Raw genomic sequence first — 11,310 nt, 5'->3', positions numbered from 1 at the left:
TCCTTAGTCTTTAAAGGCATCTTTAATTGCTGGAAGGATAATTCTTTCCTAGAACAACAAACTTGGTGAAATTCATATTTCTATGTCAAACATTTTGCAACTGCTGCAGCCAAATTATGACAAACTGATACTTTCAGGAACACTGTAGATCATGTATTTCCTAGCTGTGTTAACTGCAATCTTTTCTGTTGTATCATAAACAACTATTATAGAACAAAGTAATAGTATCCTCCCAGTTTTGTCTATTAAATAGAAAATACATATTAAAAAAATTCATGTGAATTTAATAAAAATTCATAAACACATGATTATCAGAGTAGGACACTGGCCAACTGGACTTCTATGGGTCTTCGGGTTCATCATCTTCTATAGCATCCACATGCCTATAGGATTTCCAGGCCTTTAGGTTGCAGGTTTTTAGGATGGTTCCCAGTTGTTTTCCAGGACCTACTTCATATGTTTGAGGAAATTCTGTCCCTTGTTTTCTTTCATAGATTGCATGCATTGTCTGCTCCCACTTTACTGGTGAAACCACCTGCTTCACTAGTAAACGATGAATGTGTTCAGTATGCTTGTACTTTTTACCATCAACATTTGAATAAACCGAAATAAATGGTTTTTGAATGTTTAACGTCTTCAGCACTTCAGCCAAAGGCTCCAGAGCTGGTCCCATGAGACTAGTATGAAAAGCTCCACTCACTTGCAACATTTTAGTGTGCAAGAAACTATACTTTCGGGAGTTCTTCTGTAAAAACTGTAGTGCCTGTAACAGAAAGTATCTATGTCACATAAAATAAACAAAATGAAATTAAGTTGAACTTGTCCCTCTTTAAAGATATGGCTAGCTCCATAACTTGTGATTATCATAAAGCTAACTGTACAGGGTACTGAGTTGCAGCTCATGACAGGCTGCTAAGACAGCGGATTTCCAACCTTTTTCTATGTTATATATGACATACCTGGTACTGGATTCATTTTGTGTCTTTGCACACTATCATCTCTCCCACCCCTCTGGCATACTTACCTTACCTTCTTTTCTCATCCACTTGGCATTGGTATCACCTTCCAACCCCTCCCATTCCCCCACCCCAACAGCATCACCACCTTCCCTCCTCTCCTATTACCCCTGTATTACTTTGGCTTTTGGATGGTCAAGCTGTGCTTCTTACCTCCTGATGCCTCCTTCTCTTTCTGCTTCCTTCTGAAGTTGGAACTGTGTGGGGTCCATAATCTCAAAATATCAGTTTGCCCCATGAAATTCTGATTTCAGAGGGAAAAACTGCTGGTCAAGGCAGAAGCAAACAAGAAGCACCGCATACTGACTCCTCCTCCCAGCAGGCCACAGCATAGGGAATTGGGGGGGGGGGGGGGGGACCAGAGCAAGACTTTCCTTACTGTAGTGGCAGAAGTGATCAGCCCCTGTCTTCCCTCTGCAAGCGATCACATTTTCACAGTAGATCCAAGGTTTCCCCACAACACACTAATTGGGTACTTCGCCTATAGCAGAAGTCTCAGCTTTCAGCCCTTTTGAAGACACATTTTTCTGGAATCAGTATGGAATTTCAGCTTTTACAGGTGCACTTGTAAAGATGTTAATTCTCAAAATGCAGGATGGAAACAGGTATGGATTAAGGAAGGACTACAAAGGAAATAGACCAGGCACTAAATTACTAAGGAACTATTTATTTCTATCCAGCATCTACCGTATTAAGCAACACTTACTACTTTCATGAGAGATTTACCATTGCCTCAAATTACCCTCTTGGGGATTGCACTTAAATACTGAACATAGTAATCAAACATATAAATGGCAAGAGGCATACTCACTCGCAAATGCGCAGTAGAGACCCTCTCTGTCCCGCCCCCGCGTCAATACGTGATGACGGGGGCAGAGAGGGAACCTGCGCACCTGCGAGTGAGGGAACCGCCATCGCCACCGCTCCCCCCCCAGGGTTGCCGCTACCGCTACCCCCACCCACCCACCCGGAGTTGCCGCCGCCGCCACCCACCCTCCACCCGGGCCGGGTACCTGGCTTCACTATTCAAACCGCCGGAACGCAGCACACAGCTCATCTGAGCTGCCGTTGGCCTTCTTTACCTGCCTGTGTCCCGCCCTCGCTGACGTTACGTCACACGAGGGCGGAACACACGCAGAGAAGAAGGCCGACGGCAGCTCAGATGAGCTGTGTGCTGCGTTCCGGCGGTTTGAATAGTGAAGCCAGGTACCCGGCCCGGGTGGAGGGGTGGCGGAGGGGACTCCGGGGGAAGGGGCGGCGGCGACCTATCGGGGGGGGGGCCTTTCAACCCCCCCCCCCCCCCTTCCTTTACTAGCCCGTTTTTACGGGCTCAACGGCTAGTTTATCATATTTTCATTTTTTCATCAACGACAGCAAATACCACTTGTACTGATTCCTGGCAGATTTTGCTAGTTAGATTCTGTATTAGAGACTTTCAAACGAAATATCTTCATAAAAACTAAGGGCTTACCTGTAAATGCCCTGCAATGACTCGCCCATCTGGAAATAGATAATTTGCAACAACGCATACAGGCTTCTCTATTCCCAATGATTTGCAGTGTTCTTGAGCTTCAAGGCAAGCAAAATTGTATTTAGATTGAGGCCGGCCAACCACAGACAGCATCCCACTTGGAACTGCATCTGATGCCTGCTGCATAGCCTCTGCCCGAACTTTCACAGCATACAATGCTGGAAGAAAGAAACATATCAGATTAATTCAGTAGCCATTATTGGACTTAGAACAATATTTTGATAAAAGTTAATATATCAACAATCATAACTATTTTTCAGTACTGTCTTTTTTGGACCGTGCAGAAAGCAAAAATATCTAACCGTGCTGGTATGGAACATCTCTCACAAAGTTCTGAGCTTATGTGGGCAAGTCACTTAACCCTCCATTGCCCCAAGTACAAAATAAGTACCTGTATATATGTAAACCGCTTGAATGTAGTTGCAAAATACCACAGAAAGGCGGTATATCAAGTCCCATTTCCCTTTCCTGTGCACAACAATCCCCTCAATTTAAAGTTCCATCAGCTCTCTGGGAGGTAGGTGGGAGTGTGCATCTGACTCTGATTAATCCTGTTGTCGAAAAAGAACACCTGCAAAGAACGTTGCTTGCACCTTCGTCAACCAGGATTGTATTAGGCACATAATGAGACAATCCCAAGCTCATGGTTGCTCCATTTTCCAGATAATTGTCCCACTATTGAAGAGCAGCCTGCTCAAGAGCAAAAGCTGAATAGTTTAGTTTTAAACATTTTTTTAATGAACAACAATAAAATATTACAAACAGATTTTATAGCACGTGTTCATTTTCTTTTGTTCCCCACCCCCCAGCCCTCTTTTACAAAAACAGTATCCATTCTACATACCTAAAAAAAAAAAATTCATGCCCTGACAATTTTCACTTCAAGTCCAGATATTGAGTACGTTGATGAGGGACTCCTGGTTTTGTTCTTTCCCCCGACCGATCCTTGGCACTAAGTAGCTTGAGTTTATGATTTATAGCATACTATGTTTTACCGTGTGGCTGCCTCTTATCAACAATGAATACATTTCTCCAGTGAATCATCCCCCCACCCCGACCTCCCCTCCTCCCTCCCCCAGTCTCACCCTTGCCGGTAACCCCCAGTCCTTTACCTTAGCTACAGCACCTTATTAAGTTCCTACTCCTAGGCGTCAAAGAGTCCGTATCCGCCCCAAATCTTCAGAAATGTAATACGTTTTTTGGGGCCACTCCTAGCTTCTTTTGCCTCCCACATCACCAACTGGTGAACTAGATTCCGCCAGTGCCAGAATTCGGGTCCCGTTTCTGTCGTCCAGTATAGCAGAATACATTTTTTCACCAGCAGCGTGTTTACCAAATAATATATTGCCCCTTGATAACATTCCTCTGCCTGATCCTGGGAGGTTCAACAGCAACTGCTCTGGTGTGCATGCTATCCGTTGTCCCATAATTGTAGTCAAATACTGGGCTATTTTCCCCCAGAATGCTTTAAGTTTCCTGCAACTTCAAAATCCATGATAAAAGGTATTATCTGCTCCCCCACACCTCCTGCAGAGCGCTGACTGTATCCCCCCCCCCCCCCCCCCCCGAGCCTCGCCAGCTGTGCTTGAGTCATGTAAGCTCTATGGATGAATCGGAATGCGCATTCCCTATATTGTGCTCCATTTAACAATCTGGGAATCCTCTGCAATTCCTTAGTAACGTCCCATGTTACTAGATTGACTCCAAAATCTTTTTCCCAACGTTCTTTTAGGTGTGTTAGATCTTTTGGTTGCTTTCCTTCCCACAGGGCCCTATATATTCCTGAAATGGAGGGATTTGTCTCTGAGATTTTTTCTGTGAAAGTCTTTCTTTGTTCATAGATTTAACAAAGTGTTTCAATTGGCAATAGGCGTACATGTCTCCCCATTGCAGTTCGTCTGCCCTCACCAGCTGCTCTAGCGTCCGAATCTCCCGTTTCCCCAATGATGTCCTCTAAAGTTATCAGTCCCCTCTCTTCCCTGCGGAGAAAAACTGCATTATCCATGCCTGCCTCAAATAGTGGATTCCCCCTTATCGGTAGTAGTTCTGTTGCTCCATCCCCTATACCTAATCTTTTTTCCATAAATTTCCATGCCTTCCTCAGAGGACCCAGCAGCAGACTGTGTCGGTATCCTACAGGTATTTGCGTTTTCTCTATTTGTACCAAGGCTTGTGGCCGCAATGGGGCGAACAGGGCCTCTTCCAATTCGAGAGGTGTGTAATAGGTGGTACCAAAAATCCAGTCTTTGACATATCTTAACAAGCAGGCCATATTGTATTGCTCCAGATCTGGCAGTCCCAGCCCCCCTTGTTGCCAACCCCCCACCATCCATTGGGATTTCATCTTTGCTTTCTTGTTTGCCCAACAAAATTTCACTACCATTCTATTAAACACACGAAGGTCTTTGCGTAATAAACAAATGGGAATTGTTTGCAGGACATAAAGCCACCTGGGGAGTATGATCATTCGAATTAAGCATATTCTCCCTATTAAAGGCAGTTGTAGTAATTTCCAACTCTCTAATTGTTGTTTAGTCGTGTTCAGTAATATTTGAATATTAGTTCCATAAAGGTCCTCAGTTTTGGGTATCAACATAATTCCTAGATATCTGAATTTACCCTCCGCCCATCTGAGGGGAAAACGTCCCTGCCCTAGCTCGTTTTTGTTGATATTCCTTCCCAACGCCTCTGATTTCTCTAGATTTAACTTGAACCCTGTGTAATTACCAAATTCCTGAAATATTTCCAATAGAGCGTTCAGTGATTTCGCTGGGTTAGTAAGCATTACCAGCAGATCATCTGCAAACGCCCCCAATTTAAACTCCTGTTTATTGATCTTTACTCCTCTCACTGTTGGCATGGAATATATGTCCCTGATCAGAGGGTCCAAGTATATGGCAAACAATGGCGATAGTGGACATCCTTGCCGGGTGCCTCTCCCTATCGCAAAATCTGCAGAGGAACCCTCACTGACCATAATTCGTGCCATTGGGTCTAGATATAATGTTTTGACCGCTCTTTCAAACCACCCTGTGATCCCATATGCTTTAAGGGTCTCAAACAAATATTCCCATTTTACGCGATCAAAAGCTTTCTCTGCATCAAAACTAATCATTAATGTAGGTTCTGCTCTCGTACCCGTAAACTCCAATGCTGCTAGTATCTTCCCTTAAGTTCTTGATCGCCCCTTTACAAATCCCACCTGTCCCTCATGGATGAGCTTTGGTAGCACTCTACCCAGGCGGTTGGCCAGAATTTTTGCAAATAATTTCAATTCGCAATTCAACATGGAGATTGGCCGGTAAGATTCTGCCAAAACCACATCCCTTTTAGGCTTTGGTATTAAAATAATTTGGGCTATGTTTAGCTGCTTAGGTAACGAGCCTTTGTCGACCCAGCTATTAAAGACTTCCGCTAGTGTTGGTTCTATCTCTTCACCCAGCAGTTTATAACACTCCGCTCTCATACCATCTGGTCCCGGAGCCTTCCCCATTTGGCTGTGGGTAACTGCCCAATGTACTTTTTCTACTGTAATGGGGACGTTTAAACCTTTCTGATCTTTGTCTCTAAGTACTGGGTGATCCACTCCCTCTAGGTAGGCCTTGCTTGCAAGACCAGAGTCTTCTTCTGCCTTATATAACTTCTGGTAGAATTCATGGAAAATCTCTCTAATCTCCTTATCTGACACAGCTTCCCAGCCTTATCTTTTAACACTGTAACTGTTCTTGAGGCTTGTTTCCGGGCTATCAATCTAGCTAACGTCCGCCCTCCCTTGCTACCATACTTGTATAATTGATACCGATAATAGTCCTGGGATTTCTTCTCCCTCTCATGTATAAGGGAGTTCAAACTCACCTGGGCTGCTATGAGGTCTGTTTTCAATTGTGGGGAAGGCAGTTCCCCAAATTTCTTCCTCAATGTCAGAATTTGTTTTTCTAATCTCAATATTTCTCTATCCCTCGTCCTTTTAAACTGGCTTACAAAACTGATAATCTCTCCCCTTATCACAGCCTTCGCCGCCTCCCAGTCTGATACAGAATGTTCGTTATGGCTTTTATATTTGCTCCAAGACTTCAATAAGTGCTCACGAAACCGTGCGTTCTGAGCTAAGTAGCTAGGAAATGTCCACTGTCTATTTTTCATACCCTATCCCCCAAAGTTCAGAGTTGCCCATACCTCTGCATGGTCTGATATCGCGTATGGGCCAATCTGTGTGTCCTGTATATCTGTTATTAGGGATCGAGACACCAAGAGTTAGTCAATCCATGATTGCGTGTTGTGGGCCCTAGACAAATGTGTGTAGTCTCTCTCTTGTGGGTGAAAAACCCTCCATATGTCCAAAAGATCTAACAACGTACCCAAGTTCGGGAGTCCCCTCGACATCCACTGGGGAGGCGTGGGGGTAGCAAGCGATTTATCCATTTGCGGGTCCCACACCATATTAAAATCACCTCCCAGGATTATTGGGATATCATCTTCTTTTGACAACAGATCAATAATGTTCTTGTAAAATCTATTGTCTAGTTGATTAGGCGCATAAATGCTGCCCAATAAAATTTGTCTCCTACCTAAAGATACTTTACAGAAGATGTGTCTGCCCTCAGGGTCCTTAGTAATGTTACTTATTTGTCCGGCTACCCCTTTCCTAATCAATATGGCTACTCCCCCTTTCCTCCCTTTTGCTGGCGAACTAATGCACTCCCCCACCCACCATTTCTGCAATTTCATGTGTTCGATGGCCGACAAATGTGTCTCCTGTAGGAGAGCTACATCCGCACCTATCTTCTGCAAATAGCGCAATATCTTGGATCTCTTAACTGGTGAACCTATTCCACCCACATTCCATGTTATGATTTTAGTCATCACCTGTGTGTCTGTGGCTCTTATTACACTATTGTAGTACTTTATCTCCAAGGGGGCGCCACCCCAGCTCATGGCGCCCCCCATTTCCTTCATGGTGCTGAGCGTTTACCTTGGTTTCGGCCTGAGTGAAACCCTCCCCTCCCAAAACCCTCCTAGAATTTCCATTTAATCTCCCGTTCCCAATCCCCTCGGCCCTCCCCCCAAAACCCTACTCTCCCCCTTCCTCTTCGTCCCTATTCTTAGGGAACTAGCCACATCTACGCCCCTCCCAGCATTTCACTATAAACAGGGGTAACAAGAGATTTTCTCAAAGATTCCAATTCAAACTGTGTTCCTCCCTCCTCCAGGTTTCCTATATCAAATATACCCTCCCCACCCCTGTCCCTTAATCCTTTATATTACTTACGTTGTTCCTTACGTTAAACCAACAACATAACTTTATACCATATAACATGCATTAACTTTAATAAACAGTACTTAACAGTCTGCTCTTCTCATTATATGCTTGCGCTTTCCCTATTTTAGAGCAATACTGAGAGAATTATAAACCATTCCAACTTTGTGGAGCTCAGTCACATATCAGCAGCTGAAATCTGTAGCTGGCCAAGTCCTTCTCTCACCATCATGCAGCGATGGCACTTAACACCAACTTACATTTTGCTCAAGTTCAACCACTGCACTCAGTCAAGCTGGTGAATGATGAGTCTTGGCCTGCTCATTTCGTCCTTTCCAACTTTTCTCAGCAGCATTCTATCTTGGCAAGTTCCGCGGCTGACCATAGCTCATTTAAGCTTTTTAGGGGGTAAGTCACTTGCTCAACTTATGTCTTAATGATAGTTATATGTAGTCCTTAGCCGTGTTCCAAAATTTATCTCACCTGATATTGCGCCAAATCGTTTCGCGCTTCTTAAACTCTCTGTCTTGTGTTCAGGTTCAACGCTACCGAAACCCAGTCATGAAACCAAATCAGTTCTAGTTCAGATGCCAGCGTGCCGAACCAGCTTTCCCCCACTGTTCCAGCTCATTTGGCCTTAGAGCCTATAACATAATCCGTTTCCTTATTTGCAATACATAACCATTCTGGTCCGCTCTCTTGCTGGAGTCATTCATCACCTGTATTTAATATTTGTCGAACATACTGCTGGGCCTCTGGTACCGTTTCACAAATCTTTATGCCTGTCTGGTGAAATATTTTCAATTTGGCTGGATACATCAGCGCAAATTTAATTTTGTGTTTTACCAGTGTTGAACATGTCGGCGAGAAGGCCTTTCGTTGCGCCGCCACTGCAACTGAGTAATCTTGGAAACAAAGAATCTTTTGATTTTTATAGTGGAATCCAGCTCCGCTCCGAACCGCCTGCATAATCGCCGCTTTCTGGGCAAAGTTGAGCACTCGGCAAATTACAACTCGGGGTCTGTTTTCGTTCTGGCGCTTGAGTCCCACCCGGTGCGCGCGCTCTATTATCAGCGGCCCCATGTCAGCGGGCAGCTTCAGTTCTTTCACAAGCCAGTCCTCCAAAAAGGAACATAGATCTCTGTCACTCAATTCCTCCGATATCCCCACAAAACGCAAGTTATTGCGACTGGACCGGTTCTCTAAGTCCTCCAGTTTTTCGGCCTGTGTCTCAACCAACTTTAACAACTTAGCGTAGTTTTGTTCAATAGCTGATACCTGGTCTTCCAGCGCTCCGGTTCGTTGTTGGAATCCTGCCATGTCTTGGGTGAGTTGGGACATGTTGTCTTTTATCCCCTCCAGCTTTTGTTCCAGCCCCTGTAGTTTTCTGTCCAATACTCCTTCCAGAGCTGCTGTTACCTCTCCGACTATTTCAGCTGTCCATGCGGAGCTAACCGACGAACCCGAGGGACTCACAGGGGCCGCCATTTTGTCTTCCCCGACTCTGCCTCTGTCTTTTCTCAAAGTTTTCGCTGCCATCGTCAAATCTAACCGTCGATCGCCGTTTCCCAGCAATACGATAGGGCGTCTTGTGTAAAAAGGGAATGTTTTTTAGCCCGGATGAATGCGGGAGTAGGCACGGAGCGAAGTTTTTAGCGTCCGCTCTCGTGCATCGCGTCACGTGACCTCCAGCTGAATAGTTTACATGAATGGTTGAGCAGTATTAAACAATCTAAAGGCAATGCCCCTAGTTAAAGGCTGGTCTAAGCAGTAAAGTAAAATGCAGCTTTGAATTTTCAGGAGCCAAACTGTATTCCAATGGCAAAATGTACAATAGTCAAAGAAAAGCAGCGTAAATTTTCTAATAGACATTTCTTTTTTTCAGGTGGTAGGCAAAACCTTGTTTACAGTTAGCTTTTTCATGTGTGATAATAAGGCTTCAGACAGAAGGTAAACTATCATCTATTCAGTACTCGGCCGATGCTCAAAACTCCTGCAGTAAAACCCTTACCGCTGGAACAGCATAGAAAGCTAGCTCGGCAATGCTCAAAGGAAATGGTATTCAAATTATATGCATATTGTAAAAGCAAAAGCAAGGGGGGGGGGAAGAATGTGCTTAGCATATACGCAGAAGAGTTTCATGGTAAACGCGGCTCTTATGCACATGCACCAGGCAAGCTCGAAAGTGAAGCAAACTTTAGCACCCGTTCACTGCGCCTTTAAATACAAGCTTTTCCATTTTTTTTCCTTGGAAGGCTTATATTTAAGCGCACGAAACAGAAGCCAATATGTACTTTCACTTTTGGGTTTGCTTGGACTTGCGCATTTATTTCTTAGTACCGGCGCTTACAAGCTGGCATCATGGGCTTTCTTCCACTTCCAAAAGAAATCAAAACTGGCAGATTTTAAAGAAAGAATTGTGAGAAATCCTCTCTTCAAACACCCTAACGCCTGCTCCAAGCTGGTGTTAGGATTTCAACGGTAAGGGCAGCTTTGTTTTGTGCGCTGTTCTCTGAGTATTGGGAGGGAATAGAAAATAACCTCATTAACAGATGTTTGACTACATTTGCATGCTATTTATGCTAGTCCTTGGCGAGCACACATTGTCTCCTGCCAAAGCCCTCTAAGCATTCTGTGCTCACTAACGCCAACGCTAGTCCAGTGCTAATTGCCTCTAGCATCAGCATTAAGTTTTGAGCATCGGCCCTTGAGGTATAAAAGCATGTCTACCTTAGGATATGTCCATAAGACTGCATACAACTATCATTTAATGATCAAACCTCATCAACACTTAAAGGCTTGTTTTTAGAACCTGATCAAATCCATGCTGGTAGGCCCTATCTTGATGAAGATGCTCTTCACACTCTTAACCCTGCATTTGTTCTTAGTCATATAGACTACTATATTTCCCTACATAATGACCTGAAACCAGGGGCATAGCCATGGGTGGGCCTGGGCCCATCTAATTTGGGTTAGGCCCACCCAGAAGCCTTGCACTTTTAACAGCACTGGCATGTAAAGGAGCAAGATGGGTTTCCGTGGTTCTGCATCTCCCTTCCTTCACAAACCTTTTTCAAATCATAGGGTTGGCAGCAGTGGCAGCAACTTCCACACGCTACCCATGGCTAACTCGGAAGCCTCCCCTCAGCCATGTACAGTCACCACTCAACGCAACTTCCTCTTTTTGCGCTGAGTGGGGGCTGTACATGGCACAGGGGAGGCTTCCGGGTTAGCCACAGGCAGCATGTGGGAATCACTGTCACTGCCAGCAACTCTTTGATTTGAAAGAAACATTTGTGAATTGGGGGGGGGGGGGGGTGAGGGGAGATTCACACCGAGGATCACACTGGCAAAGAAATGCATGGGAGTAGAGGGGAAAGGAGGGAAGGAAAGAGGTGATGCACATGTGGGGGGGAGAGGGTTAATTTTTGGAGGGGAGGAAGGGTGATTCTGCATGGGGTGTACAGGAAGAGAGAAGAATTGCTGGACATGGGATGAGAGGGAGA

The 11,310-nt window shown here is 44.8% G+C and overlaps 1 protein-coding gene across 1 annotated transcript in view; it reads right to left on the bottom strand.

Moving 5' to 3' along the window:
• Window positions 1-265: 265 nt before the first annotated feature.
• The window catches only part of MCAT (malonyl-CoA-acyl carrier protein transacylase), a 30,284-nt gene continuing 19,239 nt past the window's right edge, over window positions 266-11,310 (bottom strand). The window contains exons 3-4 of the mRNA XM_030215302.1: window positions 2,488-2,705; window positions 266-763 (exon numbers count right to left, since the gene is read on the bottom strand). Coding sequence (XP_030071162.1) covers window positions 341-763; window positions 2,488-2,705 — 641 coding nt within the window. The 3' untranslated portion in view covers window positions 266-340. The remainder of the gene's footprint in view (window positions 764-2,487; window positions 2,706-11,310) is intronic.

This window comes from Microcaecilia unicolor, chromosome 9 (assembly GCF_901765095.1).
Source record: "Microcaecilia unicolor chromosome 9, aMicUni1.1, whole genome shotgun sequence".
Classification (NCBI taxonomy): Eukaryota; Metazoa; Chordata; class Amphibia; order Gymnophiona; family Siphonopidae; genus Microcaecilia; species Microcaecilia unicolor.
Note: the sequence above shows the minus strand (reverse complement) of the source record. Positions and strands in the feature narration are given on the sequence as shown.